Here is a 21,726-nt window from a genome sequence, read left to right as displayed (position 1 = left end):
AATAAGGCTTAACATTCCACCGAGTTCCCTTCCATAGACTAAATTGCATTATTGCACTAGCAGGTGTGGGATTCCTTTATGAACTAATGGCAGAGCCAATACATGGTATCTGATAGTCATTCCGTATTTATTGGAATGAGCACAACGGGGTGTCAATATATTACACGTTCTATATTTACGAGTACGGAATATCGCACCAACCATGAAAATAATAGAGAATAAAGCTTCATGAAATCTCCGAACAAATTGAATACGTTTTGTAAATATTTATTAGGGATTGTAATAAATATTGATAAGTATCACTACTGAAGATAAAAAAGTTTTTTCTCACATTTACTCAGAAAAAGTTATTTCGAATTCTTCGATTTTGGTCTTCTTGCAAAGACCTCCAGAAAATTGATACCTTTTTATCTATCTTAGAACTGCACCTGCAGCCATATACCGAGATACCGGATACGTTTTGTAGGTAATCTTTCAAATAGGAAGGGGAAGATTCTTTTATTCTCGAGGACACGGTTCGTCCTAACTGTCAGGATGAATTATCCTGGATGAGAAAATAACTTTGTATATTGAGCGTATGATTTTTTTTTCCGTAGGACAGAAATTCTCGGTCGAGTGGTTCTCATAGATATCAAGAGCAGCAGTACTTGATAAACAGTAATAGCAAAATTGTATCAAATTAATAGGAATTAAAAGAATTATTTTATTAGAAAGAAATAATGCTAATATTAAGAGTGATATAGATATACTTTGGTATTGTATGAAATAAAAAAATTAATATTATTATAAAAAGTTGATGTGGAATACCAATAATTTATTGAGGGTTCCGGTCTATACATCGTGCAGCACATTGGTAACTATAGAGCTTTCTTATAATATTAATAAATTTCATTACTTCGCTAAACATATTATAGGCATTATACACGTATATTATATTAGCTGTAAATCATATGTATACCATCGTATATGAGCAGACAGGAATCCCCAAGTCCTTCAGAACTTCCCAGCCCATAACTGACGCGTAAAATCCTGAAGGAATACGCGTTCCTGTATACCGGAAGGCGCGTTACGTTATATAAAGACAACTCTGATGAACATTATTTGAGCTATCCAATCGCATTATTTACAACTTTTCTGTATATCGCTCTATTAAGTCTACCTAAGTCTATATTTAAACACATACCTTTATCTACACATTAATCGTCTATCACCGGCAGAATTGTCTAGCCAATTATTTATCACCGATAATTTGTTCGATTCTTCCTAGGATTATCTCACATCCTGAAAGAGGAAGATATACGGCTTTCAAATTACTGAACGTAACATTGTCCCACCTCACGTTCGAAGTAGACCAAAATTTAGCATTATTCGCAAAGGATTCACTTTGTAGTAAAAAAAAATCATAGTGATTGTACCGACTAAGTCTTCGTCTCTTTGTAAGATACTAGAGATAAAACCAGCCAGGTCACTCGGAATAGCTGGTTTTGTCGCTGGCGTCGTCAGGGCTGGTTTCTCTGTAAGCGTCAGTGGTACCATTTGGATGTCCAGTTTGATTTGGTGGTCTGATTACAGTTGGTAAGTATCCAGTTCCTGTGTAAGGGGCTGCGAGGAATCTATGTCGCGTTGGAGGACTTGGACCACAATAGCCACCGCGAGATGCGTAAGCTGCAGAAGCTGCCGACGCTGCTGCCGCCGACGCCAGGGCGCCGGCTAACGGAGAGAAAGCTGATTTAGGCTGAAGACTGTCCTCGCATACCATAACCTCCATGGCTGACACTACATCCCCTGTGACAGACCCGTTTCCACTGTGCATTCTTAGGATAGATACTTGGATACCAGCTTAGGATACCAGGGGTAAATTAGAGGAAGTACTTGGAGAGTAAAGCGGAAAGGTGGGGGGGGGGGGAAGTTTGTGTAATATTTCAAATCACTAAAAAAAACTTACCCTTGCATCGATGTAGAAGAGCCTCCACGTCGGCACGACGTCGACCTGGGAAAACTCTCAACAGTACATCAACCGGGGAACGTTGCTGTTGTTGCTGTTGCTGCTGCTGCACTTGGAGACCACAAGGTTGCTGAATATTCTGCATTTGCATCTGCATCTGCATCTGTATCTCTCTTGGTTCGTGAAGATGATGATGATGTTGATACAAAGAGGGTGAGCAGTAGAGTGAACTCGCGGTGGGTCCGTAGAGCGGTGCATAGGGTGAGAAATGTGCTGCGGCGGCAGCCTAGAATAAAACCCAGGAACATTGCTTTTTTCATAGCTGCAAGATCGATTATCGTTCGCAAAACTTTAACGGTAAGAAAAATGTCTAACGCCTCCTGGGGTCTTATCCTACATTGAACTACCAAAAAAAATCTGACAAACATATTATCTTACAGCAAGCGACGGAGGTGGTGGAGTATGTCTTGCTTGAACCAGGTCCACAGCCTGCATAGGAGTTTGGGTCTGATTCTCACTAGGACTAGCAGTCCTCCTGATACTGAGATTCTCCGGTGCCGGTGTGCCCTCGCGTTGCGGTGTAGATGTGGCCGGCGTCAAGGGCGGTGTGTGGATCGGACTCGGTGTCCCAGGTTCGGCACTTCCGTCCTCAGAATTGTTAATGCTGTCTTCACGTTTCCGGACACCGATGAATTCCGCGGGACCGCGCTCCGCGGCTATGGGAGCATTTGACGCCGTGTGAGATCGTGAATCGGACTGGGAACGGGAAGATGGTGATGAACGGGATCGTGATCTCGAGCGGGAAGGTGAAGGTGAACCAGAAGATCGGGGCCTGGGCTTACCCGGGACACGGTCCACATGAAGGTCCGCCCCTGAATCAGAATCCCGATCATCTTCGTTGACGGTGTCGACAGAAATCCTTGCACGTTTTGTACCTGGACCAACAATAATTCCAGACATTCGCAACATTCATATTTTCGGTGGCTAACCCGCGGGAATGTGAAGAAAGAAATCAGATGTCAAAAGAATCTGTCACTGTTTGTTAATAAAAACTTAACCCAAAAGCCGATGCTCCTGACAGTACCAGAGTTTAATTTAATTGAGGTTACCTGACAGCGTCACGAGTATCAGCGGGTTAGACGTACGGAATGCAAACTTCAAAGGTACAATTTCTTTATTAACATAAATATTCTAACAGCTGATTTCTTCGTTCATCTTCATACTTCCTAATACTATATACATATTATATCTTAAATTCTACATTGTACTTGTCGATAACCACCAGAGACATATGCACATAACCTAAAGATGCTTCACGGAAGAACGCACCGCCCTAACGAGAAAAATACTTCTAGTTCTTCAGCTTCCTTTCCAACGGACATTGCTTTTAGGAAGCACTGAGGGAAGAAAGGAATAGGAACTTACTCCTAATGGCTCTCGAGAAGTTGCTCGTGCCCACTCGTTACGTTGGATCCGAGTTATCCCACACACATACATGGAAATAATAACCAAAGGTTAAAGTGCGTAAAACTAGCTGTACCAGAGCAACTCCATACGCAAAGTCTTTTTATTCTTATAAGTATCTGGGCGTTAAGGGTAGAATATCGAGAACCCCTGACTCTGAAATACTTGGTAGAAAAAGAAGGGTTTCTCTATTGACGGAGCCACAAGGGCGATGTAATGGCTACATTTTAACTGGTTTATCAATCCTCAAGTAATAAAGGAAGGATTCAACTTTTTAACGAGTGGTCAGTTAAGTCAATGGTTGGTATAGCCAAGGGTAAAATATTATACGGACGTTTAGGGGTTGCTACGAATTTTTTTTTTCCAAGTGGTACAAGTGCGTCCGTACCTCCCTACAGCGAAACGTATACGTGGAGTACGTGAGCACGGCTTTCGCAATTATTTCTAACAACCTCGATAACTTGAGTGGATCAGGGGTTGTCGAATATAATGTAAACCGAGGATTCAGGGTGTAGGGATGTTTTTTGTAGGGATAAAAAATTCGTTGTTTTCCTAAAGGATAAATGAGAACCACCGCGACGCCATTGGGCACACCATTGAGTATAGAGACTCCCGACTGGCCTCGATAGCGGTCAGTTTCAATACGCGTTGAATTTATACTCTTTTTCCACGGTCTGAATAATCTCGAACTTCTGACTTTCTACAAATTGCCGCCGTTCCATTGGTTATACTACCCTTACAGGTTCGGTACTCGAACCTTATATTAATTTCACGTTACTACCCTGTTTTTTGTTCACGCACATACCTCAAGGGTTCTATAACGAGGTTGCGATAAATGATGTATATTTTCTCACTAATTTTACCAGTCACAAAAAGCAAAGCCATTTAATGAATTTATTGAACCTTATTCATTGCCGGGGTGCACGCTGCACCCACGGCCCCTTCGTTCACCCTACTCTTGTATAAGGGTTGCCTTTCAGATTTAGCGACTAATGCAAAATACGAGAATACCAGCTCCTTTAGTAATACGAGAGTATGTGCATGAAATACAGCGACAGCAAAAGAGGATACTATCCCTTTGTCCCAAGACACTGTCACGGTAAACGGATCCTCCCTTTGAAAAATTTCAGCGATTCCAATTCAAGCTATTTCGTCCCTTGCTTCAATTGATCGATAACCCATCGACTTTTTTTCGAAGTTCCTTAAGACCCCATGTAAAATCGTATATACCATTACACATATGTATAAAGGAAAAACATTCAATTAATGCACAATAAAAAGTCATTCCTCTCAATTTTACTTTAATCTGTTCAACCCTTAGACTCGAATTCCAGCCGCTTCAAGAATCCCATATGCCAGAACGTGTATCAAGAAAATACACGAGTACAGACTTATAAATAGTTCTATACAATACATATATATATCCATAGATGGATATAGCCAGTGGGCATTCCTTCGACAGTAGATAGAACGTCAAAATAGGGTATACATAAGGCAGCCACGCAAGGGTGGTTAGGAAGGTCGAGGGTCGTAGGTATGGTGGTGTCGCCAGCGACACTTTAATAACCGCACGTAATGTCTATCCAAGGGGTAGATCCTCGGATATAGTATACCTACAGCTATACCTATATAGGAGTCACGCCTCCAGGATAGCACGCGATACAATTTACTATATATATATATATATAAAGCATCCAGGCCATAAGGACTCTTGACGGCATAGACGTTACGTCGGGAACGGCTACATTAACTCTGGCGCAATATTGCATTCCACTTTTTAACGGTCTGAGAATATCAAATGTACGAGTAAGCCAAGTGACAATTTATCATTGGATGATAATTAAAAAAAATTGTTTCTTTCACAAATTCATCCAGCAGAATTCCTCCGATGTGATGACTAAATCTCCAATGCACAGGGGATATACGTAGAAAATAATATAAAAGCATTGACCGACGGATAACGCGTAAATACGCAAGGGTGTAATTATACATAGGAGTGGGTTACGTGTATCTCTATATGTATATGTATATATATAATATATATAAGATCTAATAGGCGGGGATGGCTGTGCCGTTGTAGGTACGCCCTAACCCGTGGCGTATCTCGGCACGGTGGAGACAGACGCGGACAATGGAATGAAGCGAGGACAATGCCGAATAATTTAGAATGGCATATAGATATCGGGGCTTCCGGCCTACGGTGGCGGCGATGCATAATAGAGAATAGGAGCAATAGGACACAGCCTGCAGGGCAACTGTGGAGGACACGAAACATCGCTATAAATTAGGTTTAGGTGCTTAGCCTAAGCGAGTGGTTGCGTGGCCAACAGGGAGTACGTACTAGTACGCTGTACCTACTCCTGTCCTTTGGATATGTTCGATCCTCCCATATTAGTATTTAGTACTGTATTCAACGTGAAAAGGATTTTCGTTAGATTTAACCTGTGTGTATGATAACCGAAATGTTACTATTACATTTATATAGGCGAATTGTAGTTGTGCAACTCGCAGAATCGAATTAAGGATATTCCAGTATTTTATGTAGATATAGTGTATATAGGCATACTATATAGCTATACACACTGGGAATTATGCTCTCAACGTTATGCGCCCTCAGTCCTTTAATGGAGGTCGCAGTCATGAATTGTTATCGCCTATTGTTCGGCCCGACCGTAAAATAACCGAATGTCCGTCATTGTTGAAGGGACTTTGCAGAAAGGATGAGAATCCTTTATTATTCTTACTATGTCTCGGATACTTAAACCGGCGTCCATAAGGTGCTGGCTATATAGTAGGTTCAAGAAATCATGGACCGATAAGAATGATATCAGAATTTCAATGCTGAGAAAGTCAATACAATAATCATTTGAATATTAAATATAAATAGAAATTTAATAGTGATTAATATGTTAAGAATAAAATTACGTGTCAGAAGTCTAGTAGTCGACGCCAGATGTCTCGGTATATCCTCACGGTTATATTCATATAACTAAAGCTGGACCCGTATGCCTATATGTAAGCGAGGTTGAAAATATGGGCGTGTCAGTAAGTCACAAAAGACTCTCATTATTACGTATCAATACGCGCGTTAAATGGCATACAAGATCCGACGTCGGCTTAGCATCCAGTAGTACCGGTGCAACCTTTGGTGCTCATACTACAAGAACCGGTTACGTATAGACGGTGCAGCAGAGCCGGCACATAGCTACCAGCAGAGCAACCATATCCTCCAGGTTTTTTCAGCTTATCGCTGAAATAAAACAAAACTCCCTAAAAAATTGAATCGGCGCTTTTGCACGCGCGATTAACGCCATAACCAATGTAGGTAGAAGGTGGCACCCGCCTTCTGCACACGAAATATATACGTATAAGCCGCTACCAGTTCTTGTGGACTTGTATGCATTTCTGTCGTGGTGCAATTCGATGCAACGTGGATTGAGCACAGTTCAGGAAGACATATATTCGTATATTTATATATGTGTGTGTATATATATATATATACAGGAGTCTATATATTTCCTTATGGAGGTGTGCACCACGTTACACAGCAACCTTCACCGCCTCCACCAGCACCAGGAACAGGCCGCGATCAGTCATTAAATCGCCGCGATTCGCTTTTGTTTTCACCCTTCCGTGTGTTTTGTTATTGCTGCCGAAAGGGTGAGCTGCGGAGTACTCGAAGGGCGGCCACGAGGTGATATAGGCACCGAGCAGCAACCAGGAACCAGCAAGGCGAAACCATGCTGCGGGAGCAGCTACGGATTCGAGGGATATGGCGCAATGGGTAGTAGGAGGAATCCTGAGCGATCGAGCGAAACGTTTTTAATTGTTTCGCACCCAGCCGTCCTTTGTTTCGGCGTTTATGCTTGGTAAACGGGTGGTGCGCCGACCGTAGCTCTTCTGGTTTTTCTTCTCTCTCTCTCTCTCTCTGTCTCTCTCTTTCCATGTTTTTTTATTGCTCTCGCTAGTTCCTCTCCTCGCTCGCTCACTCCCGCGGCATAGATTTTCCAGTCTCTCTTCCTTGCTTGTTGCTTGACTTCTCGAGAAGCGCGCTATTAGTACCTATGACGCGTTGTTTTGTTTTTCTTCGTTATATCAATCTATGACAAGCTGACAAAACAATACGCTCACTCTTTGCGAATTGATTTAATGACGTCAGATCAAATCGTTGACAAGATTCTTGAATTCCTCTCCAGTGCAGATTATTATATTCGATCTCAAGCTCGTGGTATTAAAGATGGGAGTTAAAAATTCTGTCTTAATCAAAAGAATTATTAATTAAAAACATTTGCTAGCTGGTAACTTAAAGAAACCCGATCGGTAGAGTTCTCGTTTTCTTTTTTTTTTCTTTTTTTTCCATTGAAACGCTTGGTGGGATTCTTATCTCCTCGTGTACCTATTTCTGTGCAGAGTATACGCACAAGTCTTTATTTTAATTTTCATAACACGATATTATATCCCCTACCTTCTGTCCTATGGTTTCTTTTCATGCTACATCTAACAGATTCATGCAAGAAATACTCATGTAGATAAGTGGTATCTGTATATTAAAATTGTATACGCGAATTTAGAAGAGATATACGTTTATCAAAAAGTCATTCTCCTCGAGGAAGCTCGCTATAATACACACGTGGAGGAGTGTAAGGAATGCGATTACTGCACGTAAATCTTGCGCAAAAATCATCCTCAAACAGTCATAGAGACGTGCCTACGTGATAGAGGTTTACGTAGTAGAGGCACACCTAAGTCAACACTGGGGTAAACAAACTTGACTATAAAACACCATGTAAATAGTATTGCCAAGACAGCCACGAAGATCTTAAGAAAGGGTTGCGACTAGAACGTCGCCATCAGTTCGCTAGGTACCATTGCTTGATAAATAATACATACATTTGCATTCCAACTTTGTTTGCAAGTCCCAGTTCAGTATCCATTGGATGGAAAGTTGAAGGAGTTTTGAATGAAAAAAAGAGAATAAAGAGAAAAAGTTAAAAGACAGACGATACCTGGAATTCGTTACCCTATAATTCTGTCATCCGAGAGGAATCAGCACGGTAAAATAATTTCCTGGTGTCTCGCACAGAATGGAAGCTAACGGCGGATGGGACAAAGTTTCTTGGCCACTCGAACGGAACGTGTTTGAAAATGGAAAGCCTGGAGGTTAAGTCGTTCAGGGTGAAGAGGGTAAAGGTCAAGAAGGTACGAGGAAGATAAGGAGGAGGATGCAGTAGGTTAGGTCTGATGTCGCTTTTGCTTTCTTATATTCACGCAGTCTACTGTACCGATGCACAGTACAATATCCATTTCAATATCTTGTGTTAAAAGAGATATCTGAATTAGTATGTATATCCAGAAACTACTTATACGTTCGGCAAGCATAGAGACTATACCTAGATGAGAAACTAGCTAGTTGTATAGCACTCTATATTATATCTTGTACATATCTATATACAGAAGCAAGCTAAGCAAAGAGAAGCAAGCAGCCAACGAACCGACCTATTCAGCCAAGCATCCCCCACGCTTAGAGGCAGTGGCCCGAGAAATTCAATTACTGCTAAACTTCTCTAGTGAAGTCTCCCTAGCTCGCTATACTGTACCGCCTGTACTGTGTTTCGAAGATCTTCTGGAGTTGGGTATGGCTGCGAGTTCTGGGGTAAGACGGTTGGCCAGGATAGAATATCCTCGCATTTTATTGGTTCCCTCAATGATATCTGAGATACTGGCAGTTTCGCCAGCAGAATATACAGGTGACTTCGAGAATATTGGATTTTACATAATTCCAAAGAAATATTTATGAATAGGGTTCTATATTTAATTTACGGCACGTATCCACAAACATGAAACTTATTTCTAGTTATTTGGGGGTAATGCAGCGTTCCTGTCGGTATTACAGAAAATAATTATGTAGCTGTGTTACCATGGTGTTAATAGAGTGGCACATCTAGGTGTACAAGAGGTCTATGATATTTGTATTGCCATGGAATAAAGAAGGACAGGAACGCGAATGAGGGAAAATTAAAGGACAATGTATAAGGCACGCGACCGTAAAGAAAAAGCTGAAGTACCGCACGACGCATAATACATGTATACGCACGAGGAGTACCTAAGTACGTATGGTTAGTATAAACCGTGTTAAAGTATGTAGGATATACGCGTATTGGCACGCATATGAGTGCCCATTAGGAACGTGTACCTAAATAGGTACTAGGGTAGCCAGAGTCCTGAAGTTAAGTGAATAATGGCTAACGCGGGCCCCTTATTATACCACTCGAAGTAAGTCGTTCGTTAGTGGCGGCTTAATTCCTAACCCTACTTTCGTACCTTGCAAACTTACAACCTACCCACAGTACTTTCAGTCCATAGTTTGTGCTCTAGCCATTCTACACCCTAAAGAGAAAACTAGAGGCACAAGCTCTTTGCTTGATATATAATATAATCTGATATAGTATTGAGTGCCAGTGATATAAGTGATGGTATTTTATGTGATTCGGTATCGATTCTAACAGGATTATTGGAGGTTTTGGTACGTACCTGTAATTCCGGATAGCGAATTCCCATGGACGGAAGTATCATTATTCTCGGATTTAATTGGCCGATACTCTTGTTCCTGGGGTACTCTCATCCGCTGAAGAAGGCCTCCGCAGTCAGGTTGCTGATGTAGTTGCGTTTGAATTTCCGATGCTGCAGCTGCGGCTGCCGCTGCCGCTGCCGCTGCAGCCGCGGCTGGGATCGTAAGGCCTACGGGGCTGGCACCATGTGATGTATGTGGTGGCGGACTTCCGGTTGGAGTTGCCGTAGCTGTTGCAGACGTCGGCAAAACAGAAGCTGTGGGGCAGCTGCCATTGTTGTATTGCAACTGCAAACCCAACTCTCGTGCCTCACTTTCTTCCTGAGCCTGTTGCCTCCTCAAGGCGACCTATAACCAACCAAATAAACATATGCGAAGTTGATAGAGGTAACAAACAAATCTTGCACATTTGAAATTTAAATAACACTTTAAACGTACTATAATCTTACATTTACTTACAATTCTTCACAATGTTATTTAACACTGTGATTTTCTATATGCACAAAATAAGCAGGATTTATACCTGTAGGCTGTATAGGCGGTTAACGTATAAATATATAGGCGTTTCTAAATAGGTTGACGGATATCTTTTATATAGGCCAGATTATAAGGCGGTCCCTGTGTAGTATTACAATTGTGGAATGTTACACGATCAGCGTGTAATATTCGTTGAAACGTTATCCCCAGTGCTATGTGTATCATTGACGCTGGTATGTATTACAAAAGTGCAATTCTTGCACACCCTGTGTATAGAGGTTGAATTACAGACCCACGCGTCGGCCCTCTTCTTGCACCCTTAAACTACACATTTCCTTGCATGGATAGGGACCTAATCTAATTTCAAATCCTTCAAAACTAAGGTGTCTTCGTGAACCCTAGTTTTTCTACTCCGAGCAACTACGTTTGTCATTCAATCTTTTTTTTTCAAAAACCTAACCTAACCTATTTGCTGCGCGTATTTAAAAATTTTATATTGTTACGATAAGGGTTGAATATGTTTGTAGATATGATCAATCCTCTTGAGCAAATTTGCAACTATTACATATTCCATAAGGGTTTGCGGCATCCAAGCGCATTTAAACTAACCGCGCAACGCTTATACACCCTCGCCTACTTACCAACCCCTATTCTCAAACAAGCACTGGCAAATTTTCAAGCTAACGATACTCTTCGCGTATAAGGGTTCTAGAAGAAAGGGTGGATTCTCGTATACAAATATACAATGTAGAAAGGGTCTCACGGCTTACTGGCTGATAAAGACAAACGTTTTACTAATTATTTTCTATTCGATAAATCTACTGCCAATTGATTTGTCATTTTTAAATTCCATTAAGATCCCTTTCACTAAAGGGTGGTCGTAGTTGAACGAGCAGATTTTAAAAATAAATATTGCACCAAGTTAGGTTGCTACGTTCCGGTATTCATTGTCAGTATTGCATACAACGTCATGCTCTTATTTTTGTCTATGCATTTGAGAAAAACACAGCTATCCTTACAATACTGACAATTTGGGAATTTACCCTTAATCGAGACAATTGATTTATTAATTAATACTTCCTTCTAGTCAACTAACCTGTGCAGCCATTACTCGTTGTCTTTCAGCAATAAGGGTGCATTTAGCACAGACACAGTCACGCCATCGGCAATAACGTTTGTGTCCCTTGAGGGCAGAAACCACCCCATGATTCCGACACCTCGCGCACTTCGGTGTCCTCTGATAGCGCTCCGCACTCGCGCGTAAAAAGAAAGCCGCAGGCAGCACGTGATGTTGCTGTTGCTGTTGCTGATGTTGCATAAGTTGTCCAACATCAACTCCAAGACCCACTCCCCTTGGTAGCGACATTCTCCTCAAAGCCTCAAGGTACACCCTTTTTATTATATTGCACTGAAGTCCAATTCACCAATCTTCTAGTACAGAGTGATATATCATTTTATAATATTAATCGTCCATGGTCACCACATCTATTATCAAACTTTACAATCAGATGCTCCAATAATTAAATAGTCATATAGAGAGGCTAGTTACTTCTCTACGACTCTATAACGTCGTGAAAAGTTACAATTTTCAAAAAGTGACATTCCCAAAAACTCAAAACTCTAATTTATCTAACACCAATCATGTGATTCGCTTTTATTAATCTCTCTTGACACTCTTTCAGCTTCCTTCAACGATCACTCCGGTATCTCCGTGAGAGGAGAAGCTGACACGAGTACAACTGCTACTATCGATGCACGTATCAACGACAGTAACGACATTGAATATATACACATAAATGAAACACATAAATGACGTTCGCGGGATACGCATAAAAATTCGGCACTCTAATAACAAGTCGCAGCACTCAGAAGAGAAGACCAATGCCCAAGAAGAAAAAGCCACTCACTACTACTTGTTCGGACGTCGAGACCGAAATGCCGAATTGCTCAGCGAGATCTTCCGGTGTGTCAACAATTGCAGCATCCCGGGAGACTCAATTCAGGTAGCGTTAGCTAGGGGGGTTGTCGGTTTGCGAGAGGTGGCAGGGGTGAGAAGAGAGAGAGAGAGAAAGAGAGAGAGAGAGAGAGAGAGAGAGAGAGAGAGAGAGAGAGTAGAAGAGAATGAGAAAGCTATACAGTAGGTTGAGTATCATTGGTTAACTGAGAGTGGGAGTGGGAGTGGGAGTACGACGTTTCCAAGAGAGCGAGAGAGAGAAAGATAATTCAAGAGAGAGATGAAAGTGAGAGAGTGCCACAAGGGTAAGTGGGGATACTGGATTTTAGCATGGGGTTAGAGGTGAACACAGGGCCTCAGTAGATAGTGGTGGGGCAGGTTACCAACAGGGCAGAAACTAACATCCCCTCCAGAAGCGTGTGAAATAAAACACTATGCCACAGTGTTCCACCCCGAGGCTTCGACCAATGACAGAGCTTACCTCGTACCAGTCACGCCTTCTAGTCATCCCTATTGGCTCATGGTGCCGTCCCACAGAGATGTTAAGAGTTTATATCTGCTGGGAGAGACGAGTGAAAGGACATAACCTAGCTTGCTGGTTGCCTACCCACGTTTCATCGTACCCACCTACCTAGCACGACGTCGCCAATAAGTATATACATAGAGAAGCAACGAACCAACACATTACCCTTTATTTAAAACCCGTTTAACGTGACGCACAATGCGCCCGATGCTCAGACGTTTCTCCGCAGCTCCGCCTTTTGTTTTCGGCCAACTGTTTTAAAGACTGCTCTCCCTCTCTCTCTCTCTCTCTCTCTCTCTCTCTCTCTCTCTCTCTCTCTCTTTCCCTCCTATTCCCTCTGTCTCTGTGCTTTGCGTGTGTCTCTTTTATTCTTTTCTTTCCTCTTTTCTTCTTGTTTCATTACTACCCTCAATCTCCCACTCTGTACTCTCATATATACCTGTACAATTTCCTACGTCCTTGTTTTCTCTTTATATATCAGAAACCGTTTTTCTTTTTTTTTAATATATCTTTTACACACTTTAGGTACCTTAGTACACGAACCATCATCATCATCATCATCATCGTCCCTACCACCTTCTTTGAAACGTGCTCTACAATGAGGTTTGAATGGGGCCCCATTGTATCCCTGCAATGGCCACCGATTTTATAGTGATCTAATGTACAGATGTTATTTGCCCGCAATGAGAATGGAATAAAGGCATTGTATGTATTATGGGTTTCTACCCCGTATCTCTACTTGCCGAACAACCTACCTACTTATCTACCCACCTAACTTAACCTAACCTAACACGTACCTACGCAAACTCAACCCACAATAGGGGAATTACCTTTGATTTGGAGTGACTGCCCAATGGAATCCTTTTTCCATTTATATGTATATACGTTTACTCGTGTTTTTGTATTACTGTTCTACTATAATTATTACATTCTTTACTCGTCATCAATTGATTCCGTTCTATAAATTAATCATGCGTCATAGAAATTACATAATACCATCTCCCTATGATATACTGTTTGCACATTAAAGTCAATGGACTATAAACTTATGCGTATTATAGAAGTATTACGAGACACGTACGGGAGTCCGGTTTATAAATCAATAAATCAATGTGAAACCCGTCGTATACGCACTAGCTTTAAATGTCGAGTTTTTAGAGGACTTTGATTAGCGAATTGTTGGCTAAATTTGATTCTGGAGCGCGCTTTTGCGATACCATGTTAAAGAGCCACGGAGACGTATAAAAAATATAAAACGAACAGAAACGAAATAAGAAAGAAATATTAACCGCTAACTCAGACGAAAATCCCAGTTGTCTTTGGGCAGTTTCGTGTAGTCTCGTTATAGTCGAACCAATATCCCCAGGTGGATCCAGGAAGATTAAATATTTTCTCTTGAGAAAGAAACTCGAGTAACTCTCACGAATCTTAGTCGACTAGAAGAAACACAAAATTGCCTTGAGGTAAATCGTTCTCTTTCTTACCTCCGCGTCAGGTAGCGAACAGTAATTCAATCCAATGACTCGAAAAAGCATCGTCCTAGGGGATTATTGAAATCCTAGGGAATATCTTTTCTCAATTGTATGTTACTATCTCGAATTACCATATTTACCAAACATTGCACAAGAATCTGTTATAATAGAGTGAACTGGGGGGATGTAGATTTTGATAAGATAAAAGATCAGCCTTGATAGCGTCAACAATGGTACAAAAGATAAAGAACCAATAGTCCTTGACAAAGTGGCAACAAAATCCAGGTAATCTTGAACCTGTCCAGTGTTTGAATCAGAAAGGATGCCGGGTCGTACTTCAGATGGCAGATTGTCATCAGAAAAACTTTTGGAAAGCCGCATATTCACTGGAGTACCTTCAATCTCTTCTTCAGGAGCACATAGGTGACAGAAGACTTCCTTACGGTTTCCATAGACTCCATGAATTTCACTCACGAATAGATTCTCTAGAATAATTTTAGAGAATCGTACACGGATTATTTTCTTACTCAGAGATAAATTTTTTTTTTTCAAAAATTCATCATCCGTGATTAAGTATCTCAGATCATCCTGATCTTGCTCGTTTGAATGATGGATGAGATCATGGAAGTAAAGAATCAGTAAAAAATCGAAGAACAAAACTTCCGAATAAGAATGAGGAACTGGAAGAGAACGTCTGAGACGATGGTTAAAAGTAATTAAAAAAACAAAAGTAAAGACGGAAGCTTTCAGCATTATAGGTGATGGATAGTAAAGTGAATAACGATATACGCAACGCATCCGTACTTTAGTATTTCAGACGACATTGGTGTAATAGGACGTCTAGGTAAAGTCAGGTTAGCTAGGTAGGCAGATAGGTAGCATTTGATATCGTCCACAACGGGAAGCTTGTCGCGACGCGGTGAAATATCGTATGACTTTTTGACGTGCTTTTAACAGATTGAATTGAAAATGGCTCCCTGGCACGGACGTCCCAGAGGGATATCTATCCTAAAACGAGCGTCGGACGGACAGAGGGAAATATATAATATATAGATATATATTTTTTGTTCATTTTCACATTCGCTGATGCGGCACATTGCAAGCCATACCGTAGCGGCATAGCGGACGCAGCCACTGGCTGCGGCAGTGCTGCCCGTAGCCGTCCGTACCGTCCGAGTGGAGCGGTCAGCCAAATTGCTGAAAGGGCCGCAAAAATAATGTTCGAACTCATTTTTTAACAGAGCTGGCAAGGGAGTCGAGGTGAAAAAGTGACGGATATAGATATATACCAGAAGGATGAGGTCAACCCGGGGTGAGGATACCGATGAGGGTGGTGTGGTTATAGATTGGGAGCGCGTCGCCTAGCACACGGCCACGGATGAAACGGTCAAAGCTAAAAGCTCTACCGAGCACGACTATATATTATCTGCAACCCTTCAAACACAGACCAACCCTTACACGCATGTCCACCGGTACCGGGGTTACTTTCGTTATATCCACTTGATTCTATATATATGTATACTAAAAATGTTGACTCAGCAGCATCCCTTAGAGCGTTAGTTGTAAGCTGTATAAATACATACACATTGTATATTAAAATTTTTATATATATGCCTAGTGGATAATTGTATAATACGTTATCGGCTCACTTAAACTACTTGTCATTTATTTAGAGAATTTTTAAATACTACTTCAAGACATTGTACCAGTTTTCTATTGTTCAGAGCACAATGGATTTATATACTAGTCTTTCCAGATTAGGAAGTTGATTTCTAAATAGGTGGACTGTCTGTGTCAGATATTAACGTATTTCGGTTGGTGACTATGTAAGCTAGGATGGTAAACGGATATGGGCGTGGTTAGTAAACCTGGAGTTTTACACCCTTAGAAAGGTATCCCGACCAATGCGCACTCGGTCTACGTTCCTTTGCAAGTAGAAACTGTTGCAAACGCAAGCGCCCTGAAACGTCCCCTCCTTTTGGACCTTTGAGTCCGTATACGTGGGGCGCACCCTGGCTCGTTACTCTCTATAGGTGTTTGATACTGGTGTTAGTATCCTGGGCTGAGCTCTCGACCAATACGGAACACCCTGGTAGACACTGTACCAACGCAAGCGCCTTTTGAACCAGTATTACATACAAACCTTACGATATATATAAATATACATATAACATATTATAGATTTAGTACTTATGTTGAATGTGTCATCTAGATGTAAATAATGATTCTATTGGTATAAGATGCAGCTTATTAGGGTTGTTTACGTATTATACCATACTTTTATGGTGTATATGTCCTTCAGAATCAGTAAATCCCTGATAATTCTCGAGTTTATTCATCGTATTGATCCACTTCTTCGCCAGAAGAGTCTATCGTTTCATCTTCTAGTGTATCATCGGCAAACTGTAGAATTTTTGGTGCATCGAAGTCTTCGATCTGATGACGCAGAACTTTTGAATATTTAATTTTGTCCTTAGCGAATCTGTGCTTCTTTAAAAGTGTCTGGAAGTCGAATTTCGGTGGACTAAAAATAATTAATTAATTCTCATCCAGCTTGCTCCAATATTATAATACTATGGGTACAATGAAAGGTATAAGAGGGGCACGGATTTCATAAACTAATCTCAAAGTACTCACGTTTCTCCTTGGAAAACCTTTTCCTGCAAAAGGACAATATCGTGTCTTACGTCTGCCAGGAGTAGCAGCAAAAAATCGAAGCTTCCTGCAGCACCTTTCTGACCCCTAGGTCCTCGCTCACCAGCCTCGCCCTTTTGCCCATTTTCACCAGGCGGACCTGTAGGGCCCTGGGAATTGCATTAGCACAATAAGAAGATATCGGTTAAAACTTTATTCAGCTTTTAAAATGACATTCTCATAACCCTTTGTTACTTCCTGGTCTTACTTTTGCTCCTATATTAATTTCAGGCCAATGAACTCACTATTGATCCCCGTTGACATTTGCAATATCCACTCTCAGCCGGTACAAAAGTGTTCAAAATGGAGTAGGATTTATCTCCATTCCGAGAGTAACCCTCCGATGCCATTGTGACATCGTCCCCTGGAAATCCTCGTGGTCCCGAAGGACCCGGTGGTCCTGGTGGTCCCATGGGACCTGGTGGACCTGAAGAATAACTTGACAATCTAATAGCAGTTCCTATAGCGGACATCTTCTCCTGGAGTTTACGAATCTAAAAAATGTATCCTGATCTCTTAATCCATTTCACTTAAGAATAAGATTAATCACTGATATCCAATTTCTTTTACTTTGTCATTTAGTCGGAGTACAGTGTCGCAGCTAGCATAGCATCTAGATGCAGCAGCAACAGCTTCCTCGTTGGCAGACTTCCCAAGGACGGCTGACTCGCAAGTTTTATTGTCAGCTCGAAGATAAAATCCTTCTTGACAATCACAAGAAAAACCACCAGGATTATTATTACATATTTGTTCACAATCCGCAGTGCCTTCGGCACACTCATCTATATCAATGCAAACTGGCTTTAATCCCTGTCGTTGTCTATCCGGACTGTACCTGAAATTTAGACATAGTAATTGATCATCATTAATTAATTAAGTATACGAACAAGTGATTATACAAAATATTGTAAAAATTGGTCTACTAGTACTGAATTCTATTGAAAAAATGAAAAAAAAAAATACTCTACGTACATAATTTATGTAATATTATCAGTGTAGTAATAAATCCTTTACAATGTTCAATCTTTAGCGCCAAACGTACAGAAACAACTTGTATTTAAATCTCAATACTGAACAGCGATAAAAATCTCGATTTACGTATGATGAATTTCTATAAAAGTATAGTAAAAAGAAACGTCAGTCGTTTACCTCTAGCGTAATGCCCTGGTATACATACTGTAACTATCATTACGCAGCAATAGAATCGAAAATCCTGATAACAACGTAAAAAAAAAAACGTGTAATGTTTATTATACGAAATTTTACTTTTTTTCCCCTTTTTTTTCAAGACAAACCTTGTTAGCATAAAGTCATGAGATCCTGACTCTGAAGTTTAAAATCTCACTAGTCTATAATGTTTCAATAATAGTAAATGTTTAAACGAAAGGTTTATCGCTAGGTGGCAGAATGTAAATCAATGAACTTGCAACCTAAGTAAGCAACCTAAACCCTGACAGTCGATCAATGAAACGTATATCGGTTCACAAGTAATATATGTGTTTTTGACAAATCGAATGCACTGAAATCCTCGGAAAGCCTCACACATAGTTTTACATAAAATTTATCTGACCGAATATGCACATGCAGGATATGGCATATATTTCAATGATTTTATGAAAACGTTACGTGCGACTTATTAATTATTTCAATCTGTCAAAGAAAAAAACACATTTTACTCACGAATTGACTATAACAGTTAACATTTTCCTACAAACCTCACGTGTCTAATCTTTGGTCACTTTCGGTATAAATATACATTAGTCACAATCATCCTGAGAGTACACAAACATGTGCACGCGACACAATCTATGCGCTTTGTATAATATATTTTTGCTTATACAAAATAATTATACAAAATAAAATTATGCAAAACCACCCTTATATTGCTTACATACTATATACGTATACCTCAACCAGCTAACGTGGTACAAGTATACAGCAAACACATCTTATGTCAGTCGTATCTCAACCACATAAAGTCTATCTAATTATATGGACTGTGTAAATATTATACAAGTACGAGAAACGTGTTAGCTCAGTAGTAAAGTATTAACTAAAGGAACGTTAGATAATTTTTTTTAATTAGCACACTGATATGACAAAATACTGAATTTCATGAAATTTGCTGTACAGCTGTCTAAAAATACTTATGCATATTTATCTATTCGAAAAATATTTCTTTGGAGTAAAGTCTCTGTCTGTTTTCATAAGTGGATATTGTTATACTGTGTAAGAGATAATTAGACATTGAGCATATTTCTAAACTCAACGTACTATTCTTACTCTATATAAGAGCATCCCGGTATTAATATACTTTGTAAGTAGTCGCTTCAATATATTTTAAAGAATAGTTGCTATAAAATTTTCTGTATATACCCAATGAATAATATAAATTCTCATTCCAGATATTATACCTGTACCCATCCCAGCACGTGCATATAACTCTCTGAAGTAAAATGCTGCATCGTTGTTCACAAAGATCCAAGGTGCATGGATCAGTACCTTTTGGAATGCAATGACCTGCAATAAGCGTGTAATCCGGACAGCAATGCATTCTCGAACAGTCGACCCACTCGTTCTTCGAACTCCTACATTTATATTGCGTCCTAATTACATTCGTCGAAGGACACTCGAGGGTCTCAGATGAGGAAGCTGCTAAATACTCATCCACAGAGTCTAAATAATAACCATCCTCTGCAATTATTTCAGACTCGGAATTTTCGCCTGCTACCGTCAAGCTCACCAGGGTGCTATAAAATAATAGATAACATTTCGATTAAGTATAACGTTTTATATAACATATGAAAATTCTTTATCAACATAGAAACTTATACTTACACAGCTAATATTTTCAATTTAGTATCCATCCTGAAGCATTTGTCTCATGATACAAATATTTTTGTGTACAACTATCTGCTGTTTTTTTTTTGTATAAAAAGTAATAATCAGTCATCCACACGAAAGTTCTCTAAAAATATTGTAACACTGGTATGCTAAAATTTGATGATTTATTTAAAACTTTTAAACTTTATGGGAAATCCAGTATATCCACAGAGGAATGCTGCACGTTAGCGCGTCTCGTGTCGTACTACTTGGGCCGCGTTACATAAACTCAGAAATACTCTTGACTCCAGGGAACAATGTACCCTCTATATTAATAAGCTCAGCACACCAGCCAGAGCTTCGAGAAAGAATAAAAAAAAAAATACTAAGGCGAGACCTCATGAACATAAATCGACATAGTTTCAGCGAAAGATTCACAATATATTCACGGCAGAAAATAAAGAAAGGGAAACCACAGGGTTTTGCTGAGATTCAAAAGAATTTTTGCACTAGTAAAAATTATTTAACAAATTATGAATTTCATTAATGATTAGATAATATATGCTTATGTTAGTTTTGCTAACAGAGTCTGTGCTCTCGTATATGTGAAACTATTCACTTAATCCTCACATGAGGAATTGTAATATTTCTATGAGATTCCTGTAGGAATATATAATATAGTGCTTGAACTCAGAAATCAAGCGCGGTACGTAACTACCGTAGGAGCTTTAAATGTGCAGCATATATGTATGAAGTTATATATATAATACATACTATCTATACACTATATTCAGACATAAGAATCTTCCCACATTTATCCTATTGAATGGGATCTTTCAGTGAGAGGAAGTTTACGCGGAATTACGTTGCCACGCATTATGAATATACGGCACTGATTTCGTATTAGGTTTTTCACTGGTATTCTGTTCTTGTAAGCAGTCAGCATTGCGCAATGTCGACCATATGCTCCACTCTTACCATATGGGGAAGTCATGGCGATATAAAAACGCTTGACAAGAGCACAGTAGACCATTGGAGTAGTGATGCGTTGAGTAATAATTGTAGTAGTCCGTTCTCGAGTAAAATAGCCTTTGGAAGGGCCAACTTTCTATAACTTTTAAGGTACATGAGTCCCCTAAACAGGATCTTTTACTCGTGGAATGACTGTAGTAAGGAGCTTCCTTGCAGTATCGTAGTGTAAAGTAGTCATTCTAAATAAAATTTAATAAAGAATTAAAAATAGTTACAATATATATATAGATTAGAGCATAATTATATACAATTAAATTTTGTGGAAAGTGTATTAATATTAATTATACCCTGTAACCCATTGATTAATGCAGTAATATTGTTTGTTGTAAATTATATGTCAAGTCGCTGTAGGATTTAGAACGTATGTATAGATAGTTGTGGTACTTACTGGCGAGCGTCTTATGGAACTCACGGAATTCCCATGGATCTGACAAAAATAGAATGGGATGCATGTCATCGCCCTCGAAACCCGTTAATATTTCTTGAATTCTTAATGAATATCTTTGGATGGTATCATCGTTGACGCTACCGTTCTTTGTGATATTACTGACTATCGATATCGGCTCATTGTGAGTTATCCTTACATTTAAGAGGAATCTCGAACGGTAATGCAGAATTTACACTCATGAACATCGGTGGCGAACAGTATTTTGAGAAAGACTTTTCCGACGATGTGAAGATGACACATGTGAAAATTATGGAATTAGATTTCCTCTTCAATATTTAATATATCATTACAAAAGTGATACAAAATTTTGTAAAGCTATCACTATC

At 39.9% G+C, this 21,726-nt stretch overlaps 2 protein-coding genes across 5 annotated transcripts; both read right to left on the bottom strand.

The window, feature by feature from the left end:
* Positions 1-802: 802 nt before the first annotated feature.
* Positions 803-12,403, bottom strand: LOC107267059 (doublesex- and mab-3-related transcription factor A2). Of its 4 annotated transcripts, XM_015738284.2 has the most exons (6): positions 11,551-12,399; positions 9,941-10,325; positions 2,788-2,880; positions 2,384-2,661; positions 1,946-2,231; positions 803-1,785 (listed from the first exon to the last, which is right to left on the bottom strand). In XM_015738284.2, exons 1-6 carry the CDS (start codon positions 11,818-11,820, stop codon positions 1,466-1,468), a joined length of 1,632 nt encoding a protein of 543 aa, XP_015593770.1. In that variant the 5' UTR covers positions 11,821-12,399; the 3' UTR covers positions 803-1,465. The 4 variants fall into 4 exon arrangements, with proteins under 4 accessions (XP_015593770.1, XP_015593769.1, XP_024940053.1 ...); XM_015738283.2 differs by having other exon boundaries at positions 2,384-2,880; XM_025084285.1 differs by lacking the exon at positions 2,788-2,880.
* A 3,645-nt stretch (positions 12,404-16,048) lies between these two features.
* Positions 16,049-21,377, bottom strand: LOC107267058 (collagen and calcium-binding EGF domain-containing protein 1). Its single transcript, XM_025084284.1, has 7 exons — positions 21,341-21,377; positions 19,936-21,131; positions 19,512-19,847; positions 17,668-17,932; positions 17,343-17,591; positions 17,041-17,207; positions 16,049-16,927 (listed from the first exon to the last, which is right to left on the bottom strand). Exons 2-7 carry the CDS (start codon positions 19,962-19,964, stop codon positions 16,735-16,737), a joined length of 1,239 nt encoding a protein of 412 aa, XP_024940052.1. The 5' UTR covers positions 19,965-21,131; positions 21,341-21,377; the 3' UTR covers positions 16,049-16,734.
* Between the last annotated feature and the right edge of the window lie 349 nt (positions 21,378-21,726).

This window comes from Cephus cinctus, unplaced genomic scaffold (assembly GCF_000341935.2).
Source record: "Cephus cinctus unplaced genomic scaffold, Ccin1 Ccin1_scaffold0338, whole genome shotgun sequence".
In the NCBI taxonomy this organism is placed as follows: domain Eukaryota; kingdom Metazoa; phylum Arthropoda; class Insecta; order Hymenoptera; family Cephidae; genus Cephus; species Cephus cinctus.
Note: the sequence above shows the minus strand (reverse complement) of the source record. Positions and strands in the feature narration are given on the sequence as shown.

Coding starts and splice junctions, on each gene's coding strand:
- LOC107267058 (XM_025084284.1), bottom strand. CDS start 19,964: ATGGATACTAAATTGAAAATATTAGCTGT. Junction 17,933..19,511: donor ACGTGCTGGGATGGGTACAG/GTATAATATCTG, acceptor TCTAAATTTCAG/GTACAGTCCGGATAGACAAC. Junction 17,208..17,342: donor AATGTCAACGGGGATCAATA/GTGAGTTCATTG, acceptor TGCAATTCCCAG/GGCCCTACAGGTCCGCCTGG.
- LOC107267059 (XM_015738283.2), bottom strand. CDS start 11,820: ATGTCGCTACCAAGGGGAGTGGGTCTTGGAGTTGATGTTGGACAACTT. Junction 10,326..11,550: donor AACGAGTAATGGCTGCACAG/GTTAGTTGACTA, acceptor GGTTGGTTATAG/GTCGCCTTGAGGAGGCAACA. Junction 2,232..2,383: donor CACCACCTCCGTCGCTTGCT/GTAAGATAATAT, acceptor GTTTTATTCTAG/GCTGCCGCCGCAGCACATTT.